The sequence below is a fragment of the Magnolia sinica genome, chromosome 18 (assembly GCF_029962835.1).
Source record: "Magnolia sinica isolate HGM2019 chromosome 18, MsV1, whole genome shotgun sequence".
In the NCBI taxonomy this organism is placed as follows: domain Eukaryota; kingdom Viridiplantae; phylum Streptophyta; class Magnoliopsida; order Magnoliales; family Magnoliaceae; genus Magnolia; species Magnolia sinica.
In genome coordinates, this window is record NC_080590.1 from 52,286,004 (window position 1) to 52,313,687 (window position 27,684).

Below are 27,684 nucleotides of genomic sequence, written 5' to 3' on the forward strand. Positions count from 1 at the left end.
TGATGAGAGAAACTTATTAAACGGTTTGGATGTCAATTATACATGAAATCTAGCAAGTTATTGACTGTAACTTGCCATCTAAACAATTGGACTTGTGACCTTCTCTCTCCGTGTGTTTGTGTGTCTATATATATATATATATATATATATATATATATATATATATATATATATATATATAATCCCTTCATCCAAGTCTGTGTAACCTAATTAACCGTCATCATGTATGATGTGAGTCTAAAATCTGAATGGTCCACGTGATGCAGCACCCCATGAAACCTTAAAGGCCTAACTTTTACTTTAATCCAAAACTTTGGTTTTCTCCCTTGATTTGTATCTCTCTTTCTTATGACCCACTAGAGTTTTAGATCAGGGTGAAAAATATTGGTCCCCGGGGGTTTTATGGGATTCCGTATCTCATGGACCATTCGGATTAGACGCCTATGATGCGTGTGCAAAGGTGCATAGGTGAGCATTCCTCTATATAAAAAATTATGGTCCACCTAACAGATATTTTCTAACTTGACAAGTACAGAGACATCCAAACTGTCCAATAGATTGGTCGCAAAAATCAGCCCTATCAACTGATAAAATGGACTATACTTTTATCTTTCTATTTATGAATGGGGTGTAGGTAAACTTTCCGCTACATCTATATAAATGAAAAGAGACTAATCTATACAAATTACAAAGAGAAATCCAATTGGATTTTTATAAAGTGGAGCAACTTACAAAACTTTGAGAGAAAATGGATATATTTGAAAGAAAGCAAAATTGTCTTTATATGCTAAAACAATAGCTTCAAACACAAGAAAGGAAAAACGAGGAAAAAGACATCCAAACAAGAGAACAAAAGCTACACAAAGCCCTTTTGCTCGTTGGGCCATATTCGCTTGGTAATGGCAAGCATGCCCTTTTCCTTCTCTTTTAAGTGGGCCCACAAAGAGTAGCTTTTGTACTGTGAGCATCGTCTCTCTCTCTCTCTCTTCTCTCTCTTTCCATTGGGCATCATCTCGTATGGGTTAGCTTTACCCAAATTATATCTATTGACAACTGAAATAACAGACTTTCAAACTACCGAGTCTATTTAGGACTCACTGAATTGAGTCTTTTCTTTTGGGTGTATTAGGTAAGCTAGGCAAGAAGGCCATCTTGCTAGCTATCTCACTGCTAAATGGGCCCATGGTGAATGTATGTGTTTTATCCACACTGTCCATCCCTTTTTCCAGCTCATTTTAGGGGTTGAGCCGAAAATTGAAGTATATCCAGTACTCAAGTGGACCACACCACAGTAAACAGTGGGAATAATGATCTCCACCGTTGAACACTTCCTATGGCTCGCATTGATGTTTATTTGTCATCCAACCTTTTCATAAGATCACACACACATGGATGAAGGGAAAACACAAATATCATCATAATCTGAAACTTCCGTGGCTTTTTAGAATTTTTCAATGGTAGACATTCAATTCACAATGTTTCCTGTGGTGTGGTCCATTTGAGCTTTGGATATGCTTCATTTTTAGGCTCGAGCCCTAAAATTATCTAGTAAAATGGATGGTCAGAGTGGATAAAATACATAAATTATGGTGGACCCACAAAGTTTACTCATACTGAGTTAATAGGCAATCCCCTTCCTCTGGTTGTCTGATGGGCCTACTATATCTATGGTCAACATTAAGGGCCCGTTTACCACCAAATAAGTTACTTTTTCCACTTACAGCAGTAGATAAGTAACTTATTTGAGATAAGTAAGGTTGATTTATTATTAACCATAAATAGCTTTTTTTATTATTTAAAGTTACTTAATCACTTTAATTTAATAAGTAGAAATCAAGATAAACTACTTGATGTATAAGTAGCTTATCTTAAGTAACCTATAAGTGTCAAAATAGCTATGATAGTCTTATTTATTAGCATGACTTTGGAAACATAAGACATTAGTGATAAGGCCCACTGGATGGACAGTCCCGATTGAAGTTCGCTGGACTCTACTCCACCGCTTGAGGATATGGGGGGGCAATAGGCTGGGGCAGCCCAACTGGCTGGACGAGCTTCACCCCACTTTGGATGGGCTTGGACCTAGGGCTGTCAATGGGCTGGTCTCAGGCATGCAAAAAATCAAAATTTTGAGTAGGACCAGCCGGAAAAAATTCAAAATCCAGGCCGAGGTCAACCCGTTGACAGCACTTAGGACCTATTATCTTAGCCCATGGACCGGGCTTATGCCTCAAATGCACAGCCCGATTAATTTGTAGGTTGGGCTTGGGCCCAAGTCATTTTAGCTTGACCTGACTTCGCAGGTACATCGCCTGTATGCCATTCCATTCCTCATTCAGGCAATCCATTAATCTTTGATGTGGGCGGTCCATCATGTGGGCCATCCATTATGGCGGGGCCCACCTTGGATGTTGCCATTATCATTACCACTTTTGATGTAGACCGTCCAGTATGTGGGGCCCACCTCAATGTGGGTCATCCATCACGTGGGACCACTATCAAAATAAATTGCCCATCATGTGGGGCTCACCTTCAATGTCCATCACCTATCATACAGGGCCTACCTTTCATGTGGACCGTACATTGTGTGGACCCCACCTTTGATGTGGGCATTCATTATCTAGGGCTGAATTGGACGCGGGCCATTCAACATTAAGTACCAACCTTTAAGATGGGGCCCGCCTTGATGTGAGTCATCCATCATGTGAGGCCAACTTTAATATCCACTGCCCCTCATGCGGAGCCCACCTTTGCTATGGATTGTCCATAGTGTGGGCCCCACCTTCAATGTGGTCATCCATCATCCGGAGCCTGCTTTGAATGTGGACCATTCATTATTAGGGGCCTACCTTTGATGTAGATAATCCATAATGTGGGCTCATCTTGAAATAGGCCATCCATTATGTGGGGCCCTCCTTTGATGTGGACCATCCATTGTATGGGCCCCACCAAGAGAAAAGTAGAAAAGTCAAAAGTGCAAAAGCAAAAGAAATGTTTAAATTTACAGGGATAAGTAACATTCAACACATAAGTTACTTATACAATGGTGTTTACCAAATTAACATAAGTTAAGAAGGCAACTCATTAACTCGAGTTAAAAGGGTGCTATCCAAATGGACCCCACTTGATCAACTGGTAGATTAGGAAGATTGAAGTGGGAAAATGGATTTTATCAATTTCGGATTGGACCTGGCCTCAACTAATTTTGGGGGTTTAGGCGTTTTATGCTAGCTCAAGCCAACTTGGGCCTGGGTCTTAAGTGTGGGGTGGGTTGAGCCGGCAAGACTGAGCATGGCCTAATACAAACCCAGCCCATTCTATTCTTGGCAACATCATGGACGGGGGAGCCAAGCCTTACATAGCGGTGGAGAATTGGTGCACTGCATGATCTTGCATCCTACAGCGGTGGGGCGCGACTTGGCTGAGATCCTAGAATTAGAGAAGTGGGCATTTCCCTAACCATTAGACCCACCTTGATGTTTGTGTTGTATATCCATGCCATTTGTTGATGTTGAAATCTGGTTATCTTTGTTAGCCTGCCTTATACCTACAATTTAATGGAGAAGAAGAGCAGTCTTGCCTCACCTTTGCCGCTAAATACCCACAATTTAATGGAAAACAAGAGAATGCATTAGGGGCACCGATTAAGATCAAGTCGGGGACCTTCCGATGCCTAAGCAGGTGTATGGACTCACAATATGTGTAGTAGAATCGAGATAGTTATTTATACCTTTTACCCATGGCAGATGTATTTATAAATTTTCTAGGCGATCTGCGTATCTGAGATGATTTGCTTAAAGGGTCGTATTGGAGTTGGATTCTAATTTTAAGAATATATCCGACTTTACCTCGATTGACATAATTTTCGGTGGAGAATTCGGGAGGTAATCTCACCTGTATACAGAGAGGATTCTTTTTTCCATTCCGAGGTCGAGGCCAGTATCCGAGGTCAAGGTCGGTACCTGAGGTAAAGTCAAAGGCTAAAGTAACAACTCAGACCGATGTAGAAAGTAGCCGACACTAAAGGTTGGGATGATTTTTCGGCCCTCAAGTAATATATAAAGTCACTGATTCTCACTGCTCGGATCATATATTTCATATATTTGTTTAACTCCATTTTACTCATAATAGTGGCCCCATACTTTCGAGCTCTATACTTTATGTGCTTGGGAAGTAACTTTTGAACTAATGTATGAGCGATGAGTCTTGATTCTTTAACTAGAGAAGGTCAGCTCGTTCCATGTATGTTCCTCGATTTTGTTGCCTAGTAGTTGATGTGGGAATTGGAAAGGGATGGGCCTGCTGCTGTGATCGAGGAGGATATTATGATAGTTTCTCCATATGATGAGTCATGCATAGCGTGGCGAGCGTCGTTTTGCCTTTATGTGTGGGTAGCATGCATGATGACTTAGTAGATATGATAGTCGAGCATGTAGGATTTTATTCGATAGTCGAGCATGTAAATTTATAGTCAATAGTCGAGCGAGTAGATTTTCAGGTCACATAGCTAGTATACTAAATATTAAGAATTAGAAAGAGCACATTCTTCCCTTTAAGTGAGGGAGGTCACTCATAGTTAAGCACATAGTAGATAGGATGAGGGACTTTTTCCCTTCAATGAAGGGGGGTTCCTTGTGGTTAAGCACGCAGGTCTAGCAAACCAAATAGTAGAAATAAAGAAATACTTTTTTCCTTAACTAGGGTGAGGTTTCCTTATGGTCGACTTGGATATAAAGATAGTAGACAAGATAATAGAAGCAAAAGAGAGGACCTTTTTTCCTCAACTGGGAGATGTGCCTTATAGTCGAATACAAGTAGCCTTTACTAAGGCGACCAGTCAAGCATACTTGTTTAACTTGTTGGATTTCCTCATGGGTAGTAGATCTTCAAGTACTCGGTGTTCCATGGGTGATGTAAGAGCTTACCCTCCATGTCTTCTAGTCGATATGTCCCTCGTAACGCATCCATGTCTTCTAGTTGATATGTCCCACGGTACCTGAGGTCGAGGTCGAAGTTGGCCGATGAGCCTTATTATCGAGTTTGGTTGACTGGTTTAGCTTGGTCATCAGGTTCACTTGCTCATCCCAACTTCCCTAAGTACCTGCTCTGGCTTGGTGTTTAAGAGAGTGTATAGATGGAAGTGACTTTCTGGACGTCGGTTGGTACGCTGGCCTCAGTTTTGGTCATCCTCCTTCTTTCTTTTGCCGTTAGCGGAAGAGGGCTCCCTTTCTTCCTTTCGCTTCCTATCCTTAGCTAAGTTGTTTCTTCTTCGAATAGCTATTCGTGAACTGAAGAATTTATCGGTGTTATAATATTTTTGAACTCAGTTAAGTAGATAGGCGATGGTAGTTGGAGGGTTTTTATCAATAGAGAAGATGAACTTTCCTTGTTTAACGCTGGCTATCATGGCGACCAGATCTATCTGGTTGGAATAACCATCGATTCGGACAACTTCAGCATTGAAATGGATGATGTAGTCTCTTAGCAGCTCGTCTTCTGTAACATCCTGAATTATTGTTATTTTAGATTTTCAAAAATCCTTGAAAATTTTCGATATGGCTAGCCTACGTTGTGACTTACTGACCCTTGATGCTCAAAATAAGCCTATACGCAGGTAGTATAGGTAAAGAATTGTACAAATTCAATTAATTAACCGTATAAAGCCGACGAATCCACCCAATCACTTAAGCATCGAGTTTAATCTTGTGATTTGTTCACATAGGGCCGAAATCTAGTTAACCTTTCATTGACTAATCAAGACGACCACAACTAAATTAAGGATCTACCCAAAACTGAAATAACTAAGGATCAGATCGTTATTAACAAACCAAAGTGACCCAATTATTCGTTTACTCTACGAACCAACGGTTTAAAGTAATTATGACCCTAAATATAAGGCTCATCCAAGGGTCACACCACAGGAATTGGGGATTGGAATGCCTACCATTAAAACCTTTTTGGGGCCCACCGAAGTTTATAATGGGGCTAGTATTCAATTTTGAGCATGGATTGGATACCACCCTATAAGTACCTAGATAGAGAAAGACGGTCCCATCAGGGGACCTGTGGGTCTACTGTAATGTGTGTGTGTGTGTGTGTGTGTGTGTGTATATTTATATTTATATTTATATTTATGTTGTTCATTTATTTTGATAAATCATTTTAAGCACAAGGAGGTAAATTAAAAGCTCAACTAGATCACACCTTAAGAAACAATAGGGATTGAATTTCCACCATTGAAAACTTTTTAAGGTGCACGTGATATTTATTTTTCATTAAACCTTTTCATAAGTTCACGTAGACCAGTATAAAGGGAAACAAAAATATTAGTTTGATTCAAAACCTCTATGCTCCTAAGGGCCTGTTTGGCTGGACCGATCCCACGGAATTAGGAGGGATGGGATCACGATATCCCGGGAGCCAAACAGACCTGGTGAACTTGTCCCAAGATATAAGCAATCCCATGGATCTTAAAACAATCCATTGACATCACCATCATTACCTTAAAATTGATCCCATCCCTTGGATGGATTGGAAGGTAAAATCCCGGGATATGCCGGGCATGCCAAACAAACCCAGTAAGCTTGTCTCGGGATATAGCAATCCCATGGATCTTAAACCAATCCACTGACACCACCATCATTACCTTAAAATCCATCCCATCCCTCCTAATCCCATGGGATTCGCTTGGCCAAACAGGCCCTAAGAAGTTTTTATCGGTAAGAATTCGATCTCTACTACTTTTCATCGTGTGATCCACCCTTTTGAGCTCATCCCAAAAATGATCCTTCAAGATAGATAATGTGGATAAAATGGAAACGGATTGGCTACTCCCCCTTCCACCTGCCAATGGCTGGTTGTTGGTGCTCTGTGGGCCCCACCATGATGTATGTGTTTCATCCATTCCGTCCACATATTTTTATAAATCATCTTAGGTTATGAGACCAAAAATGAGGTATATCCCAATCTCAAATGGACCACGTTACAGGAAACAATGTTGAATTGATGTTGACTATTAAAAACTTTTTGGAGCCCATAAAAGTTTTGGATCAAGTTGATCTTTGTTTTTTCCCTTCATCTAGGTCTTTATGACCTAATCAATGGATTGGATGTCAAATAAATAGTACACTAGGCGTTGGGAGGATTTTAATTGTGGATATCCAATCACTACTGTTTTCCTATGGTATATATGGTCCACCTTAGATTTATATCCCTCTAATTTTTGGTATTAAGCTTTAAAATGATCTTTAAAAATGGATGAACGGCATGAATGAAACACATACATCATGGTGGGGCCCACATAGCATCGACCACCAGCCACCGGGCTAGTGGCAGTAGAGCTGGGCAATCCTGACCCGATCCAGTGGATCCGACCCATTCTGATTCGATCTGACCTGATCCAAACCGATCCAACGGCCTGGATCAGTGCGAATTGGGTTGGCTAGGCTAGATCCGAAATCTCTTCGGGTCGAATTCGGATCCATGCCTACCCGGACCGATCTGACCCGGAATCCGATCCGATTGGATCCGAATCGACCCGATCCGGATGTATGTGTTTCATTCATTCCGTTCATTCATTTTTAAAGTTCAAGTTATGGCTTCGTACCAAAAATGAGAGGAATATAGATCTTAGGTGGACCACACCACATGAAAACAATAGTGGTTGGATATCCACCATTAAAATCCCCCAAGGCCTACTATACTGTTTATTTGACATCTAAGGCCTACTATATTATTTATTTGACATCCAATCCGTTGATTAGGTCATACAATCCCAGATGAAGAGAAAAAACAAAGATCACCTTGATCCAAAACTTTTATGGCCCTCAACATGTTTTTAATGGTCGGCTCTCATTCAACACTGTTTCCTGTAATGTGGTCCACTTGAGAATTGGATATACCTCATTTTTAAACTCATATTGTAAAATGATCTGTAAAAATATATGGACGGCATGGATGAAACATGTACATCATGGTGGGGCCCACCCAGCACTGACTATGTCAGGGAGAGTAGCCAGTCCGTTCCCCTCTCCATATGCCCACATGATATATATCTGACATCCACTCTCGTCCCGTCTCCAACTATATATAGGTATGTGTCGTGAGAAGACGAGCATTGATGCTCCTCGAGCTCCGAGTTGTACGAACGGTTCAAAGGATATCAAAGTTGCATGGCCCACCATGATGTATTTATTATATCTACACCGTTCATATATTTTTAAATATCATTGTAGAGTATTATTCAAAAAATAAATAATATCCAAAGCTCATTTGGACCACACCACAAATAGTAGCAGAGAATGATTTTCACCGTTAAACAATTCGTGTGGTCCCCACGATAGTTAGATCTATCTTATTTTTTGTCTAACCCTTAAGCTGAGCTCGCCAAATGGATGGATAGTTTAGATAAAACACATACCCATCATCAGCAAGTGACGTGCTTCGGTACAGTCAGTGACGAATGACGTGACACTGCCATAAACATGGTAATACATATGGGAAAGCACTGATATAATTTTTTCAGAGTTATGTAGGGCCCACCTTGCTGTATATGTTTTATCTAAGCCGTTCATCTATTTTGATTTATCATTTTAGGCGTTGAGCAAAAAAATGTGATATATTAAAGGCTGAAGTGGACCACACCACATGAAATAATTGAATTAAATTTAAATGATTTGAATCGTATCAAATCCGATCTGACTTGGTTTCCCTAACCAAGCCGGACTCAATTTGGGTCAGGCCAACCATGTATCGGATCCGTCCGAGTCAGGTGACTCGGACTCGGTCCCGGATCGGTCCGAGTTCGGATCAGGCTATAGAGATTTCGGATCGGATCAGGTTATACCCCATCCGATCCAATCCGGACCGATGCCCAGCTCTAAGTGGCAGGGGAGTAGCCAATCCTTTTCGGGATAAAACATATACATCCCAGTGGGCCCTACAGAACCCCTAACAAGACTGTCAGTCTCTATATAAGCCCTGATGAGGGTAGTAACCAATCCACACCCTCAGTTTTTCTCTCCAACAAGACTGCGTATCTAGCTAAGTCATGTGAGGGTGGTAACCAATCCACACCCTCAGTTTTTCTCTCCATGGGACTCACCTTATGTACGGATTGGATGTCATAAAAAATCATGGTGACCCAAGGAAGGTTTCAACTATGGGTGTTCCCATCCCACCTTTCCCTGTGGTGTCGGCAACCATACTCCTAGATATATCTGATTTTTGGGCCCGTCCTCTAACACAAGCTGGCTAAAATGATGGACGGAATGGATTTTACACACACATCAGTGGGCCCCACAGGTAGGGCTTTTTGTTGTGCGGGCCTGGTGTGGAAAAAGAAAAATGAAAAAAAGATCTTCGGCTCAGTGAAATTTAGGGGCCTTATCAGGGAATCCTCAGCATCAGATTATCATTCTGGATCCAACGGTTTGTTGGGCCCGCTCGCACAAACCGTAGTAAACTCTGTGGGGCCACCATCATGTATATATCCTAACCACACTGTTCATCCGATTTTCCATATAAATTTAGAGGATTAACCCAAAATGTAAGCATATCTAAAGCCGAAGGAAATAATACGAATTAAACACCCACCGTTGAAAATTCTTAAGGGCTACAAAAGTTTTGAATCAAACTAATATTTGTGTTTTCCCTTTGTCCATGGGACCATGTCGATGACAAATAAACATCAATGTGGGCCCTACCAAAGTTTCAACGGTGGACCTCGTTATCAAGTGGTAGTTGGATATACTTTAATTTTGGTCTCATTTCCTAAAATAAATTGATAAAACGGATGGACGGCCTGGATAACACACATACATCACTTTCGGGCCACATTGTTTAGTCAGTACACAATCCGCTCGGATTTCCTGGGAAAGTCTTTCGCAGGAAGTTCCTGCGCTGGAAACTTAGGTTGGCCCACCGTGATGTTTGTGAGAAATCCACCCGTTCATACGTTTTTTGAGCTCATTTTAGGAGATGGCCGGGGCAAAAAATGAGCCTGATCCAAGACTCGAGTAGGCCAAAAAGTGAGGATTGTACGTCCACAGTTGAAATATTCGTGTGGCACAGAAATTTTGAATCAGTATAATATTTGAGTTTTCTGTTCATCCCAGTAGTAATGAAGTTATGAACGGTATGGATGGAGGGTAAACATCACTGTCGACCCCAGGGAGGTTTCAACGGTGGAAATTTCCCTACCCACCTTTTCCTTTAGTGCGGCCCACTTGAATCTTGGATGCTTCTAAATTTTGGTATCAAATCCTAAAATAAGCTTAAAAAACGGATGGACGGGGTAGATTTCTCACAAACATCACAGTGTTGCCCACCTAGGTTTCCAGCGCAGGAACTTACTGAGAAAGAAATCCGCGTCCTGTCTCAAGATCCAGTGTCCTCGGGTCGAGTAATAAGTTTTGTAGAATTCCTCGTCTCTCTATATAAGAGGTGAACTAGGGTTTTTCCAATCTCCCTCTGGTGTTGGTGCTGAAGAGCTTGAGCTAAACAGCTGCTGCAATCGCTTCTTCTCTCCAAATTGCGCAGGTGCGTAACTTCACCTTAAAAAATCTAATATATCTGAAATCTGTGATGCATTGATTTGTATCTTAGACTTATACTGGATTCTGATGTAAAAAATAAATAAAAATTGGACGATCCATTCCCGCCAAAAAAAAAAAAAACATACATACATACACACACACACATCCGTACGTACGTACAGAATCATTCCATACATACATATGTAGAACATACCTGATAGTGTGGTTCAGCCGTATAACGATTTTGTTCGGAAATTGTGCTCAGAAATCTTGCTCACGAACAATGTGGGTGCTGTTGCCTTAAAAGCGGGTCGACCTGATCGTCAGGTGGGCCAGGCATGTATGGATGGATGTATATGATCGGCGGCCCAAATTTGACATATTTATAATCCACTTGGTCACTAGACTTGTTTGATTTTGAGGCAACAGCTTATGCAATGTAGGGCCGACCTGATGGATGGCCCGGATGTGCTCGCTCATATGTCATGCCAGTAGTAATGAGCCGTTACAGGGGTTGTAATGGATGTTACAGGTCATTTTTTTCTGTAATGGCCCTTACGGCCCCGTAATGTGTAATGGTTGCGACCATTACCTTTACGTAATGACTTTTACGGCACACCATGGGGAGAACTAAAATGCACGAACAAAAGGCAAAAAAAAAAAAAAAAAAACCCAAAAAGGGTTGGCTCGATCTCTTATGCTAAGGGCATTTCTCACCCGTCTCATCGTCTCAATGTAAAAATTTGGTAAAATGCTAATGCTTTTATAAAAGATTGATGCACGTAATATATAACGTTGTACAACTTCCTTTTTGGGGTGACAACTCTTTTTGTGGAAAAGAGGGGAAAAAAAAAACAAAAGAAGAAGAAAAGGAAATAAATGATGCATGATTGAAGAACTAAAAGGAATAAGCTACTCTAAAATGAAAAAAGAAACCAAACTAGGATGAAAAGGAAACTAAGAAAACTACGACCTTACTTTGGGGACTCCGTTCTTACTAAGCCTTTAACTTTGACTCTTCTTACTTCAAAACTTCTTTTCTTTGGCTAGAGATTTAGAGTATTTGAGGTTTCGAGCTCGAGGGGTAAAATTATTTTTATATTGGTTTCTAGGGGAAGCGGATTGTATGGATAGAACATTGAGCGCCACTATGATTGGCACCTTTGCATTGGCGCCACTCGCAGTGGTACCCATGCCCAGTCAGATCCCCAATACTTCTCGACCTTAGAATTGTACATTATGTCAATGCGGGCATTGGATCGGCTTGAAATTTAAATTGTAGGTTTATCTAGTTATGAAGTTTATAAACTATGGTTGTTTTTCAACTTTTATAAAGGGTCTCCCAAAAATGACCAGGTAGCTTCCAACTTTTTTGCAATGCATCTCTTAATCCAAAAGTTGGATTGATTTGAAATTTTAGCTAGGTGTAAGTTGGCTATATACTTTAAGTTGTCTGGTTGGTTTTTATTTATTTATTTATTATTTAAAGATCAGAGTAATATTAATGTGGAAACAACCGGTCGGCCTATCTTTTCTTTTTGACGCGGCAAAAGGTTACACTAGCAATGGCATCTTTTGTTCTCTCTATTTTTATTTTTATTTTTTTGCTTGGTTTTGATGCTAAGATGTTTGGTGCTATTTAGATGGGGCACCAAGATGCAAGAGACTCACTATTTGGATGATTTTTTATGCCCATGTACATGCACATGGGCACAATGATGCATATGAAAGGGTGTTGGAATGCGACAGAAGCAAAGATGTTGAACCTTGGTGTCTAACTGTGCGCAAATGCGTCGATTCCACATGCTACGATTGATATCCTAATTTTGTTTGGTAGGCACCCAAAAAACAACCTACCCTCCAATGGAGGTTGCTCATCTTTCATGAGTGTACTCAGTGATAACCAGGGAACTCAAAAAAACCAAGTTTTCACACATGGTACATTGCTAGTATGCCACCTTCTGTATTCAAGTAAAATTTCATGGAATTCCTTTTTCCTAAACAACAAATTCGTAAATGGAGGGAAAATTTTCTAGAAAATTGTGTTGAAAAACAATAAAGTAAAACAACTTTTCCTTTCTCACAGTTTCCTAGAAACTTTGTTTACCAAGAAACACCATTTCCTCCTATTTTCTATGAACCCAAACATGCAGTTATTGTCCCTATTATTAGACCAAATGTGCTCCCAAACTGCCAATCAAACTAGTCCTGCAACTGCCCACTACAAGTCACCCCATTCCAACCTGTATCCTGTCCATTAAACAACCCATTACTTTACCCTCAAACTTTCATTATGTAGTTCCTCTATCGACTATGATACGATGTTGTGGATGCCCACTAGAATTGGGACCTTGTTTGAAGATGAAGACTAGTAAGATGGTCAGCATGAGATGACTCTGCTATACTTTATGGAATTAAATTTGCTGTTGCTAGTAGTGCATTCACCAACAACCCCTAAGGAGGCGAAAATTGAGGACTGGTTATGCACGAATGTCAATGTAGCCTTGTAGGGACTGGTAGATCAGTTGAGGATTAAAGTATAAAAACACCCCCAACCATATATGATTGCTTGGGTGAATGATGAGTATTTGCAATGTCCTGCTTGGTCATCCATGGATGTATGGTTGCTGCATGGAACATTATAGTTTTGACAACACATGTATGTTCATGCATGAAGAGACGTAGATCATTGTCAAGCCAATTAAAGATGATCCGACCAAAATGCCATTGCTTCTCTGACTGCAACTTGGCTTCGGTTCAACCTGAACCCGATTTCAGGTTGTCAGGGTCCTCGAGTCAGGTTAGGTCTGGAAAATTAGAACTTGATTTGAAGATTGGATTGGGTTTGGGTTGAGAAAACTCAGTTCGGGTTAGGTTGGGTTGGGTCGGATTTGGGCTGGATTGGTTTAGGGTTGAGTATAGAGGAATTCGTGGTGGGGCAGGTTGCTAGTTGGGTCCTTTTGAGGTTGGGTTGGGCTCGGGTTGACCCCAAACCTGACCGAGTTGCACCTCTAATTGCTGTGAAGCAGGAGAATAATGAAAGTGACAAGACTGAACAAATGGCAATAGAGGTGAACATGCTAGATGAGAGGCAATGTGATGCAGGACATATGCATGTTGCTAAATAATGAGGTGAGATTATTCAGCAAATTAAATTAATTAATTAAAGTCACAAAACATGCTAAAATCATCAAACATCTCAAGATTCCAACAAGAAACTATGAATAGTCCAAGTCACAATTAACAAGCTATGCCATGCCATGCATGATCATTAAATACTTGAAACTAGGATCTAATGGATGTAAGAACATCCAAATAGCATAGGAACATGTCTATTTCAAAAAGAAAGACCAAATACTACTAGGGCTTGCTCAATTAGGTTGTAGGTAAACCTAGGGTTTAGGGAATTTGGGGAAAGGTCGAAATTAGGGTTTAATTAGCTCAATTGGCTATGGGGTTTTGGGTGGTAGGATATTAGGGCTGTTAGGTTAATTAGGGAAATTAGGAATTTGGGAGATTTGGAGAAAATAGGAAATTAGGGAATCTAGGATTAGGGCTAGGGTTTAGGGTAGGGAATGAGGGGATTTTGATGAGATAGCAAAAGGGAATCAAATGAGGAAAGAAGGGGCTGTACGGGCCAGCCTCGGTCTTCACACGTGGTCGTATGGTCAGATGTGTGGGGTTTGGGGCTAGGTTTTGGGTTTTGCTAGGGTAGGCTTTTGATGAGGAAGGTTAAGGAAAAGAATGGGGAAGGATTCTAGAAGGGTTTGGAGGTTTGGAAAGGTAGAAGATGAAAAGCTCAAGGGAATACCTTGAATGGAGAAGATGAACTATATATGATAGTTGAAAGCTTCGCACTTCCGAGATTGAAGTAGGGCTCATAGTGATCTTCATTCCAAATCGCTTGGAATAGGTCTTCACATCATATGAAGAGGGAAAACAAAGAGTTTTTTTTTTTCTTTGAAGAAAAATAATCCACCATGAGAGATCCCCATAGTCTTAGCAACTTTCAAAAATTACAAAAACATCACTATGCAATGCACTTCTACTAAATTACCCCTATTCTAAAAAAACATAATACATCTCTCCTAAAGTGTCCAAAATATAAATTAAACTATAAAATAAATCTTAAGATTATCCTATGCCATCGAATGGCCTATGTATCATCCATCGGACTCCACAAATGGTCACGATCACGATCCAATGGTGATGATGCTCCTAATCGCGATCCAACGGTCAAAATGATATGTCAATGAAGATCAACGACCTGATGCTCCTTAGGAAGATGCTCATGAAGATCCAGGCCCAGCAGGCCCCATGTATTGGTCATCCAACCATAAGGACACTGGCGCTTTCCTCCTTGTGTACGCTCGAACGGGTGGTGCGCGGATGTCCTCATCACAATGGGTGGGACGTGAAATGTATCTATTGTTAAAGATGTGGATTGTGTAACAAGAACGTTGTATCGACCATGGTGGTTATATGCACCAGTCTTTTTAGTAGCGTGACAAAAACGCTACGTTGTGTGCACATGTAACATATGTCCTTGGTACTGTACGCTACAAGGCATGTAGCGTTTGCTACGTTTAGCGTAGCATGTTGCCTAGGTAGTGTATGCTACGTCGCTACCTGAAAACCCTTTTTTATTTTTTAAGTGTTTTTTCACTATTAGTTTAGTAGCTATTTTGTAAATGGTGGTGACTCGTCCCCATCACACATGACACTACATTAGGTCAATCTGGCCCAGGGTGTCCCAAATCGGTTATGTATCGGGCGATACGTAACGGTAACGGTCGACACCGTTACGCGATACAGGGTCGAAACGGGCACCCCTCCGATTTTGTGATTGTAACAGCCGTTACGAGCTAAAGGAAAAGGGGAAAAAAAAAACGTACCTTTTTGTTTTTTCTTTCTTTTCTTCTTCTTCTTCTTCCTCTTCTTCTTCTTCTGGACTGCTGCGGCTACGGCTGCGGCCTTCTTCTTCTTCTTCCCCCCCTCTCTCTCTGTGTCTCTCTGTCCCTCTTTTTCTTTTTTGGTTTCCCTCTTCTTTTCCTCTTTTTTCATTTGGCGTCGGAAATAAAATGGGAAGCAGATTTGCTGGTGTACCACACACCAGCTATGTAGCTACTGCAGGTACGTGTCATGCTAAGACGAGCGCTGACACTCGAGCTCCGAGTTGTATGAACGGTTCAAAGGAGATCAAAGTTACATGGGCTCTACAGTGATGTATTTATTATATCGACACCGTTCATCTAATTTTAGAGATCATTTTAAAGCATTACTCAAAAAATGAATCATATCCAAAGATCGTCTGGACCGCACCAAAAATAATAGCGGAGATAATGATTTTCATCGTTAAACAATTCGTAGGGCCCACTGTAACGTTTATTTTCCATCCAATCTATTCGTAAGGTCAAAAAGACTTGAATGAAGAGGAAAAACAAATTTCATATTGATCCAAAACATCTGTGATCCCAAAAAGGGTTTCAACGGTAGACGTTCAATCCCCCACTGCTTTTTGCTGTGTGGTCCACTTGATAATTAGATCTGTATTATTTTTCACGTCAATCCTTAAGTCGAGCTCGTCAAATGAATGGACGGTTTAGATATAACACATACCTCATGATCAGGCCCACAGGAATTGCTGACATCAACTGAATGGACTAGGTACGTGACACCCTTTTAACGGACAACTTAATAAATGGTACATGTGCCACATGGGCCCCACCATGATATATGTATTTTATCCATGCCGTCCATCCATTTTGCCACATCATTTTAAGTCATGATCCAAAAAGTTAGTAAGATCCAAATCTCAGGTGGACCACAACATAGGAAACAGTGGTTATAGAATGCTCACCATTAAAAATTTCTTAGGGTCCACTGTAATGTTTATTTTCCATCTAACTTGTTAATAGGGTCACACTGTTCTTCTGTGGATATAACACATTCATCACGGTGGAGCCCAAAAAACTTTGACACTTGTGTGCTACACTTCACAATTCGAGTCTTGCCTAATTCGAGCTTTGGATCTGCCTCATTTTTGGGCTCATGCCCTAAAATTATTTGGCAAAATGGATGGACGGTGTGGATATAACACATTCATCACATGTGGGGCCCAAAAAACTTTGACACTCGTGTGCTACACTTCACAATCCGAGTCCCACCTAATTTGGGCCCTTAAAAAATTGTATACAAGACACATATTAACTTAAAATTTACCAATTAAATTATGGACTATAATTGCTAACTCATAATGCTAAAATCAAATTGTTTGAATAGTTTAATTGTTAATTTGTGGACGCTTATTTTTTAAAATAGGGCCTTTTGATTTTTTTTTTTCATGATTCACTATCCAATAAATGTCCACCAATTCATAAGTGGGATAATTCCAATAAATTGCATGATTTTGAGGTTGATTTGGGGCATGGATTGGTCCTCCAAGTCAGCCCCAAATTGGCAACGCCATCTACCTGAATTTAATATCATTTTTTTAAAGAACTATTAGGAGAAATGATATCAAATTGTTAAGTATATAAATTAGATATTTAGAAAAATAAATATATGAATTTTGTAGTCAAATTTAGGTTATCTGGTTCATAAATTCATCAGACAATCCGATACAACTTCTCACCAAAGAGTGGACCGTTACACCACCATAAACATGTTCCAATTTATAAATGAATGCATATTTGGAATGCTTAGAATATTCCGGATTTAATCCATATTTTTTCATATTTTTTTGGCAAAAAAAATAAAATTGCGCCGTTACGGGCCGTTATGCCCCCGTATCCGTATCGGTTTCGGAGGGCACCGTTATGCCAACCGATACCGATACGGGACTTGATCTGGACCATCCAATTTGTGGTGCCTATTGTGGATAGGTCATATCCCTATTATCACACCCATCTAACAATCATAAACATCTGAATTTGGGATGAAAACGTACAGCTGGAGAGTTTTTATTTGTTTTAAATGGTATCAGACTCACAAAAACAAAACCCCATATAAAACTCGGTCTTTCGAAAGAGGGGTTTTCAAAACCCTACAAATAGTTTAGTAGCTATTTGTTTTATTCTCTCAATCAACTCAACCATTTGGGGAAAAAATTTATGGTTTTGATCGGCCCTATGAAAGGATCCTGTGGCTAGAATTTCAAATGCATTGGACCCCAAACAAAAGAGAAATCAATTCCCTCATTTCATGTCCGTACGGCTGTGGGTCTTGAGATTTGTAATTTCTGGTTGATTTGGAAGAGAAATAAAGGTATGTTTATAACTATTAACCTCAATTAATTATTTTTATTTTAGTTTTATTGATAAAATGATTGATTTAGGTTATATTTTGTCTTTTTTCCCTGTGTTCCTGTTTTGTCATTTTTTTCCCTCTTTGGGATGCCGGTTCTATAGCATAAGCTTGTTTGACAAGCATTTGTTGCATGTGGCCTACTGTGGTGTGTGTATGACAAGGCATACTACTTGGTCAGTCCATCATATGGGTCACCACATTATGTCATGATTGCATATGCATGGTTATCCATTGTTGTTTCTTGACCTGTTATCCAACTGCTGTCTACTGTTTTAGTGTTTTATTTATATTATTTATCATTTTTTTATTGTTTTAATTTAAAAATATAGAAGTATTGTGTAGCTTATGCTACACAGCATGTAGCTTACTGTACACTCTATAGAGGGCTGAATGCTACGCTATACGCCACATGCTATTTAAAACACTAGTATACACCATACAGCTGAAAGGTTGGTGACGTAGGACAGCCCTAATTATGATGCATGCTCATGGAAATAATTAAACAGGAAATAAAAGGAATAAATGATCTAAAATTCTAACAATAATCATCATAATTGAGAAAATCATAAAGGAAACATGCAATGGAGCGGGCCATCACTACAACCATGGAGTATGGAATTCAATTACTACTTAGGTTGGATCCGGAGAGGAGACCTTCCGATCTTGCATGGTCAAACCCAAACGATCAATGAAGATCACTTGTCCGAAGAACCAAGAAGTTTCTCGGATTAGGGATTGGAGAATTTGGGGATTTCGGGTTTCGATCGGTTCTCAAGATTGTGATCGAAGAGGACTTAGCCAAAACAAAAAATAGAAGAAAGAAAGTTATTACCTTGAGGAAGTTGGAGGGGCACAAGAAGAAATTAGAAGAAGAAGATCAAGGGAGAGAAGAAGCACCAATAGAGAGAAGAGAGGAAGGAGGCAACCAAAGGGTGTGCTTTTCATTCATCAATAGTTGAAATTCGTGTTTAGGGCTTTACCCCACTTAAATAAGCAAATAAAGACATAAAATTACTAAAATACCCTAGAATAAGCAAATAAAGATATAAGATTACTAAAAGACCCCTACCTAAGTCAAAAATTGCACAAATAACATCAGTATGGGAAATTTTGGGCGCTCGGTCTTCTTTCTCCAATCTTCTTTCACATGTGTCTTCCCTGAGTGGGGTCTTCTATATGTCCAATCACATATGAAAGGTCTTCAGCTCCTCAATAGTCTCATATCCATAAGGACGGCACTTGTGGTTGGCGCTTTCTTCGTTGGTACACCTTGAATGCGCTTGTGTCCGCATCAATTCCCCTCGGGTGAGAAAAACTCGACTCCGACGAGTTGAAACTTTTGTAGCGCTCGAGTAGATCTGGATCAATACCCTGCAATGCGTCGCCCGACAGCCACATAGATTCAGATGATGGTTTGTTCTTCCACCTGACAAGATACCTTTGGAAACCCTCATCTCTTGTGGATACTATCTCGTCATCCAAGATTTCCTCAATTGCTTCTTTATGGGTAATGGGTGGAGGAGGGGTGGAAGGGGTTGGGTAGCAAACTCAGAAAAAGGCCATGAAAGGGACGATGTATCAACAATGGGAGTATGGGCACGGACTAGATCTTTCACATTAAAAGTTGGATTAATGCTCATTTCAGGTGGAAGGTCAACCCGATACGCGTTGGACCTAACCTTTTGTAATATCTTGAATGGTCCAGCACTACGCGCTTGTAATTTCTTTGCAGATTCTTGAGAGAATCGCTCTGGCCTTATTCGCACCATTACATAGTCTCCTTCTTGAAATTCTTGCACTCTACGATGAGAATCAGCTGAAAATTTATAATCATCATTGCTCTTATTTAACCGCTGTCTAATATGTGTATGCAAATCATAAATATGGCGTGCGAATGCATCGGCTGACTCAGAAGACCTTTGGGTAACAGACATAGGTAAGAGATCTATGGGCATTCTAGGTTTATAACCACTTACAATTTCAAAAGGACTCAACCCTGTAGATCTATTAACTGACCCATTATAAGCAAGTTCAGCAATTGGTAAAATTAGGTCCCAAGTCTTAACATGTTCACCCACTAGACAATGTAGAAGATTTCCAAGGCTACGGTTTACCACTTTAGTTTGACCATCTGTTTGTGGGTGGTAAGCAGTAGAAAATTGCAAACGAGTTCCCATAATGTGCCACAGTGTCTTCCAAAAATAGCTAGTAAATCGAACATCACGATCAGACACTATGGTTTTAGGTAACCCATGGAGACGCACCACACCATCAAAAAAGATACGAGCAACATGAGACGCATCTGACGTCTTCGAACATGGGAGGAAATGCGCCATTTTAGAAAAACGGTCCACAACGACAAAAACGGAATCGTGCTTTTTTATAGTCTTGGGAAGCCCGAGCACGAAGTCCATACTAATGTCCTGCCACGGAGCATGTGGCACTGGCAATGGCGTGTACAGCCCGGTATTTTGCTTTCTTTGCTTTGCCAGTTGACATGTTCGACACTGCCCTAAAACTTTGGCTACGTCTCGCTTGAGGCTTGGCCAATAGAAACGATCTTCCACGAGGGCAATGGTCTTATCACGACCAAAATGGCCAGCTATCCCTCCTGAATGAAGCTCCCAGATGAGGAATTCACGAAGGGACATACGGGGAATACAAAGTCTCTCCCTTGAAAAGAAAGCCATCTTTAAGAACATATTCACCCATAATATGCTGGTCACTAGAGAGCGACGCGTAAGTACCCCCAAAATCAGGACATATGGGGTATTCATCTTTCAAATTCTCAAATCCGACTACCTCTACACTCAAAGAGGTGAGCAACGACACTCTCCTACTAAGGGCATCCGATGGTTTGTTATAAACCCCGGCCTTGTGTTTCAAAACAAACGAATATTCCTGAAGAAACGCTACCCACTTGGCATGCCTTGGGTTGAGTTTCTTCTGAGAATGCAAATATCTCAAAGCCTCATGGTCAGAAAACAAAACGAATTCTTGCGGTAGGAGGTAGTGTCGCCAATGTCTCAGGGATTGCACTACCGCATAAAATTCTTTATCGTAAGTGGAGTATTTTTGTTTTGCCTCATTCAGTTTCTCACTGAAATAGGCCACTGGGTGTCCTTCTTGACTCAACACTCCACCTATACCGACACCAGACGCATCGCACGCTACTACAAAGATTGTAGAAAAGTCAGGTAGACGCATGACAGAGCTTCCACCATCTTGCCCTTAATTTCTTTAAAAGCCTTGACGGCGGCTTTAGACCACACGAACTCTCCCTTTTTCATGCACTCGGTAATGGGAGCCATGATCGTGCTAAAACTCCTAATGAACCGACGATAAAAAGTTGCTAGGCCGTGAAAACTTCGCACCTCAGGAATGTTCCTTGGTTCTGGCCACTCAACTATGGCCCTGACTTTTTCAGGGTCTGCGCGCATCCCTTCAGATGACACTATAAATCCTAAGAACATAACTTGGTTAGACATGAATGCACATTTCTTAAGATTAGTGTACAACTTTTCCTTCCTAAGGACACTACAGACCTTCTTTAAATGTTTAAGGTGTGATTCCTTAGTGGTACTATAAATAAGAATATCGTCAAAGTACACCACTAGGAATTTTTCCATGAACGGCCTCAAAGCTTGGGTCATCACCCGCATGAAAGTACTAGGTGCGTTAGTCAAGCCGAAGGGCATGACCAACCACTCATACAACCCATCTTTCGTCTTAAACGCCGTCTTCCACTCATCTCCTGGGCGTATACGAATTTGGTGATATCCACTCTTGAGGTCTATCTTAGAGAATATAGTGGATCTGGCCATCATGTCAAGCATATCATCAAGTCTAGGTATAGGGAACCTATACTTGACAGTAATTTTATTTATGGCACGGCTGTCCACACACATGCGCCACGTGCCGTCTCTCTTTGGTGTCAACAATGCAGGCACGGCACACGAGCTCATACTCTCTTGGATGAAACCCTTTTGCAGAAGCTCATCAACTTGCTTCTTCAACTCTGCATGCGCTGCAGGGTTGATCCTGTAGTGAGGAAGGTTCGGTAGAGTAGACCCTGGGACAAGATCAATGGCATGCTATATGTCCCTCATAGGTGGCAACTCATTCGGTAAGTCTTCAGGAAATACATCACTGTATTCCTTCAGGACCGAGGTCACCTCATGGGGCAACTCTAATGGAACCTCAGGTGTAATTTCTCTAGCCACAAGGGCATACACCATAGAATCCTCCTTAGCCTCTTTTTCAAACTCTCTTGCGTTGATTATATGTAAAGACTTAGGTTTGGATTTCCCCATTTCTCTAGGCTCACTTGCCTTCTCATCCTTCTTCTTCCCTAGTGTATTCTCAGGTGGCATGGGATTAAGTTTGATCTTTTTACCATTATACATAAAAGTACATGCATTCGAACGGCCAAAGATCGTGACATCATTATCGAATAGCCACGATCTACCTAGGATAACATGTCCCACATCCATAGGTAAAACATCACACCACAGGGAATCTTTGTATGACCCAAACTCGATGGGGACTAGACATTATTGGGTGACAGGTAGGGATGTCTTGTCAACCCAAGAAACTTTATACGGGTCTGGATGAGGTGTGGATTTCAGTTTTAAGCGATCTAAGGTGCTAGTGGAAATCACATTCTGACAACTTCCACTGTCCACTATCACCTTACAATTCTTTTCACCACACTTGGCAATAGTGTAGAAAATAGTGCTTCGACGCCAGTCAACACTACTTCTAGACTGAGCTAACACACGCCTGACTACTGCAAGTGTTGCTTCTCCATCCACTTCTTCTTCATCAGTAAATCCTCCTTCAGGGTGATACTCTTCAACTTCATAATCACCCTGGTCATCTCCACCCTCGTGGGGCTCGCCTATAACTAAGGCTCTCCCACGGTTCTTCGTAGGACACTGATTAGACATGTGGCCAAGGTTGCCACACTCATAGCACCTCACTTGGCTCATGTTACTAGGACCGGCACCAAGAACCCCTTTGCCCTTGTCCTCCCTAGGCTTAGGCGGAATGGTCGCCTGTGCCCTAGGTTGATTACCAATATTAGGTCTAGTTCCTTGGGAACTAGATCTAGCATTGGAGTCTCGGGACTCAAAACGACGAAAGACAGGAGCCTTCGATATTGCTCTAACTCCTGCACGACTTGATATGCTTCATCTAAGTCCGTTAAGGGCCGAGTAATAAGCTCGCGCCGAAGATCCGCACAAAGGCCCGTCTTAAACGCGAGAGCGTTACTAGAGGGTCTTCTCGGATATCACATCGCATCACATACTCTTCAAATTTAGCGATGTAGTCCGCGCAGGCATTGACCCTTGGCGTAAGGATTGCCATTGGTCAAGGAGCTTTGACGGTATGAGAGAGGAAGGTACTTCTCCTTCAACTTCTCTTTCATCTCATACCAATGTGTGATAGGGGCTCTACCAACTCTCTCTACGCTACGCTCGGTGTTGGTCGCGTAGAGCTTGGCTTGACCCACAAGCTTCATCTTAGCAAACCGCATTTGACGGTTTTCTGACATGTCATACCACTCAAAGTAGTGGTCCATGTCAGCAACCCAGTCAAGGAATGCCTTGGGATCCAAGCGTCCATCAAAACTTGGAGCCTCAACTCTCACACTCTTCATCGCACGCTCATCTGGATCATAACGGTCTTGATGACCACATGTGGCTCGTGCCTCTCGCACCACACCACGACCGTTACCACGATCTCTATCCTCACTACCACCACGTGTGGCCACGTTCTTCAATGATTCCTTCCACTTGGGAGTGCGCATCTTCCCCTACCGCGGGGTTTTCCTTTTGGGACGCCTCTAGTTGCTCCACCTTAGTCATGGTGGTGGTAATTTGGTTCTCAAGGCGGGCAAACTCACGCCTTTGACCCGCTTCTAGGGCGGTTATCTTTTGTATCAATTGAGCAAGTTGCTCAGATAACTGCTCGTTATTCATGGTAGGTTGAAGTCCGAAACCTCTACCTCTTCTCGTGGGCATACAATGAAGACTTGAACCAAACTCTACCTAACTAGACTACTAGGTGTTATGACTTTCAAGATGAATGCGATGAATGCAAAACTACTATGAACTGACACAATTAAGTTGAAACAGAAAACAACTCAAATCTGAAAATTTTCCAGATTAGGAACTTTCTAAAATTGAAAAGTTTCTAAAATTGAAAACTTTCTAAACCTAGAACTTTCCTAAGTTAAACCTAAAAATCAAAACCCTAATTTGATAACTCGATCTAGACAAAAACCATGCAAGCCTAGGCTTTGATACCAAATTTGACGTAGGACAACCCTAATTATGATGCATGCTCATGGAAATAATTAAACAGCGGAAATAAAAGGAATAAATGATCTAAAATTCTAACAATAATCATCATAACTGAGAAAATCATAAAGGAAACATGCAATGGAGCGGGCCATCACTACAACCATGGAGTATGGAATTCAATTACTACTTAGGTTGGATCCGGCGAGGGATGAGACCTCCCGATCTTGCATGGTCACACCCAATCGATCAATGAAGATCACTAGTCCGAAGAACCAAGAAGTTTCTCGGATTAGGGATTTGAGAATTTGGGGATTTAGGCTTTAGATCGGTTCTCAAGATTTTGATCGAAGAGGACTTAGCCAAAACAAAAAATAGAAGAAAGAAAGTTATTACCTTGAGGAAGTTGGAGGGGCACAAGAAGAAATTAGAAGAAGAAGATCAAGGGGAGAGAAGAAGCACCATTAGAGAGAAGAGAGGAAGGAGGCAACCAAAGGGTTTGCTTTTCATTCATCAATAGTTGAAATTCGTGTTTAGGGCTTTACCCCACTTAAATAAGCAAATAAAGACATAAAATTACTATAATACCGCTAGATTAAGAATATAAATATATAAGATTACTAAAAGACCCCTAACTAAGTCAAAAATTGCACAAATAACATAAGTATGGGAAATTTTGTGCGCTCGGTCTTCTTTCTCCAATCTTCCTTCACATGTGTCTTCCCTAAGTGGGGTCTTCTATATGTCCAATCACATGTGAAAGGTCTTCAACTCCTCAATATTCGCCTATCCACAAGGACGGCACTTGTGGTTGGCGCTTTCTTCGTTGGTACACCTTGAATGCACTTGTGTCCGAAAGTATTGGACATATGGTTGATGTATCAAAAGTATAGATGGAATTGGAGTCTCATCTCTCAAGTAATATCAAGTACTATATATCAACTGGTTACTTATACACAACAGTACAACATAAATACAGACGTACAGTTGTATGGTTTTGTATTCAGATATAGAACTTACATTTATCAATCAGTTCTCTATTTCGGATCTTGACCCAAATTGTATAAGCATTCATTGTGTATGCACCATCCCATCATTGGCATATAGAGATGGTGTAGATTTGGTGGGGACTGGTTGGCTTTCTTTCAAGGTTTTTCACATTTAATTGGAGATTTATGTAGAAGGCTATATCTTTATAGCTGGGTTATATCTATATAGCACAACAGCAAGATGAGGCTTCTTGGTTTGAATTGATGGTTATTTAGCATAAGTTGCTCTAGTTTCTAGTTACATTAGTTGCTCTAGTTTCTAGCTACATTAGTTGCTCTAGTTCCTAGCCACATTAGTTGCTCTACTCTCTTTAGAATGTGTTGCTCCATTCCATTATTTTGGGCTTAAATGTCATGCTTGTGGCATATCTTTGGAGGTTTGACTGTATAAGGTTGAGATTTATCTTTCAAAAAAGAAAAAGAAAAAAAGAGGTAGAGATTTATCGAATTCAATTCCGGCATTTCTGTTGTATGACAATCACTTTTAGAGTAAAATTGTCAAGAAGCATGTATCTTACCAACAAATGCGCTTGCACATCGTCTCCCATTAGAAATTATTTACAAGCTTTTGCTTTATGACACTATACGCAGCAAACGCCATTAAAAGTTTCAAAACAACCATAAAGAGGAGGGTCCTAGTCCGTTTTGTTGCAACTGATTCTTACTAAATGATTTTCTATACTATTCTTTTCGTTATGGATGGCCCTCTAAAATGACCAGAGGTGGGTTGTTATGTGTTTGGTTGCTCTCCAATTCAAATAGAGGAAATGACAGTGTAGGGCAGGTGCTATTTTATATCATAGTGACAACCAATCCCTAATTGCAATTGCATGCATTTCAAGTTGGACTTATAATGATGGCCATTTCATTTTAGGGCTAGTACTTCCTCATTATGATATGAGCGTAGTTTTTATGTGGGCATTAGACCCTCATTGTGAACTGAGGCATCCTGATGCAGGACAATTAACCACTTGCTCTAAAAGCTTAATCCCTTTATCTCATAGCCCAGGCCCCACATCTCATGGGTTAGGACCTCGGCTGAACCCCCTTCGTGGGCTTGTGGGCCCCAAATCACATGGGCCGCCCGCCCCGAGTGTATCCCCGCATCCCATGAGCTACCCCACTCGAGCCTGGTGTGAAATGCCCCTGCATTAATCACCCCTGGTGAGGAGTCTCGAACACGAGACCTCCCTCGTGGGCCCCAAATCACATGGGTCACCCACCTTGAGTGTGTCCTCGCATCCCATGGGCTACCCCACTTGAGCCCGGTGTGAAAATGCCCCTGCGTTACATCCATCCTTTGATGATTGCCACTTCATTGAATCAAACAATTGCAATTCAACTCAATTGAGCATCCAAACATGACTTTAGTTACTTTGTCGTGCTTCTAATAGCAGTCAGCTTGCAAAATCTCTCTTTTTGTCTTTTTCTTTTTTGCTTTTTCTTTCTTTCATTCTTCATTCTTTTTTCTTTTTTCTTTTTTTGAACTCCCTATTCACACGTTGTCAGCTTGCAGAATGGATATGCAAGTGAAGCTAGCAGTGGTGGTGAAGGTGATGGGCCGCACTGGTTCAAGAGGACAGGTGACTCAGGTCAGGGTCAAGTTCTTGGATGACCAGAATCGACTCATCATGCGGAACGTGAAGGGACCCGTTAGGGAAGGTGACATCCTCACCCTGCTCGAGTCTGAAAGGGAAGCAAGGAGACTGCGCTGAGCAAGGTTCTGTTCCCCAACTCCCTGGTTTTGTTAGGTATGTTTTCATTTACATCATCCCTTGTTTGGCTATGCCAAAATCCTTTGAACTTTGTATGAGAGAGCAACCGACTGCTGAGATGAAAATCACAGGATTTGGGATTGATTTAAGATTTTAGACTTGATTACTAGAGAAGTCATCAAAGAACTTTTTAGATTGTGAGGAATGTTAAGCTCAATGTTACCCCTGCTTAGGGGTGTACACGAACCGAGCTAGCTCGGTTAGCTCGCTCGACTCGACTCGAAAAAGCTCGATTCGACTTGGTTCGAAACTGAGTTCGAGCCGAGTCAAGCTGATTTTTTGAGCTCGAAAATGAGTTCGAGCAGGCCCCAGCTCGACTCGACTCGGATCGAATCCAGCTCGAATCGAACTCGGATCGAACCAGTTTGGTGACTCGGTTACTTTGCCATTGATATTGCTCACCAACTGTTTGATAAAATGACTCAACGAAATGTGGCTGGTGGCAAGGAAGGTATGTACATGAAACAAATACCCTTTTTCTTTGTTCTTTTTTTTTTCTTGGTTTTTATGTTGCTTAGAAGGTGTTTGATAAAATACCTGTAAAACCATTGCCTCTCTTTGTAAAACAGTGGAATTTTGAAGTTGCAGTTCAGGCGTTTGTGGAAATGCCTCAATGGCAAACTCGGCTCGATTTTGGCTGGCTCGAACTCGTCCCAAGCTGCTGACTGAACCGAGCTGAGCTGGCCAGTCAGGCTCGAGGACCGAGCCGAGT

General features: G+C 41.2%; 1 protein-coding gene across 2 annotated transcripts; it reads left to right on the top strand.

Moving 5' to 3' along the window:
• Window positions 1–10,380: 10,380 nt before the first annotated feature.
• Window positions 10,381–27,117, top strand: LOC131232948 (small ribosomal subunit protein eS28-like). 2 transcript variants are annotated; one of them, XM_058229490.1, is made up of 2 exons: window positions 10,381–10,539; window positions 26,714–27,117. In XM_058229490.1, exon 2 carries the CDS (start codon window positions 26,715–26,717, stop codon window positions 26,910–26,912), a length of 198 nt encoding a protein of 65 aa, XP_058085473.1. In that variant the 5' UTR covers window positions 10,381–10,539; window position 26,714; the 3' UTR covers window positions 26,913–27,117. The 2 variants fall into 2 exon arrangements, with proteins under 2 accessions (XP_058085473.1, XP_058085474.1); XM_058229491.1 differs by lacking the exon at window positions 10,381–10,539 and adding an exon at window positions 17,661–17,801.
• The last annotated feature ends 567 nt before the right edge of the window (window positions 27,118–27,684 follow it).

Excerpts from the sequence above, each read along its gene's own strand:
- LOC131232948 (XM_058229490.1), top strand. The coding sequence starts at position 26,715 with ATGGATATGCAAGTGAAGCTAGCAGTGGTGGTGAAGGTGATGGGCCGC.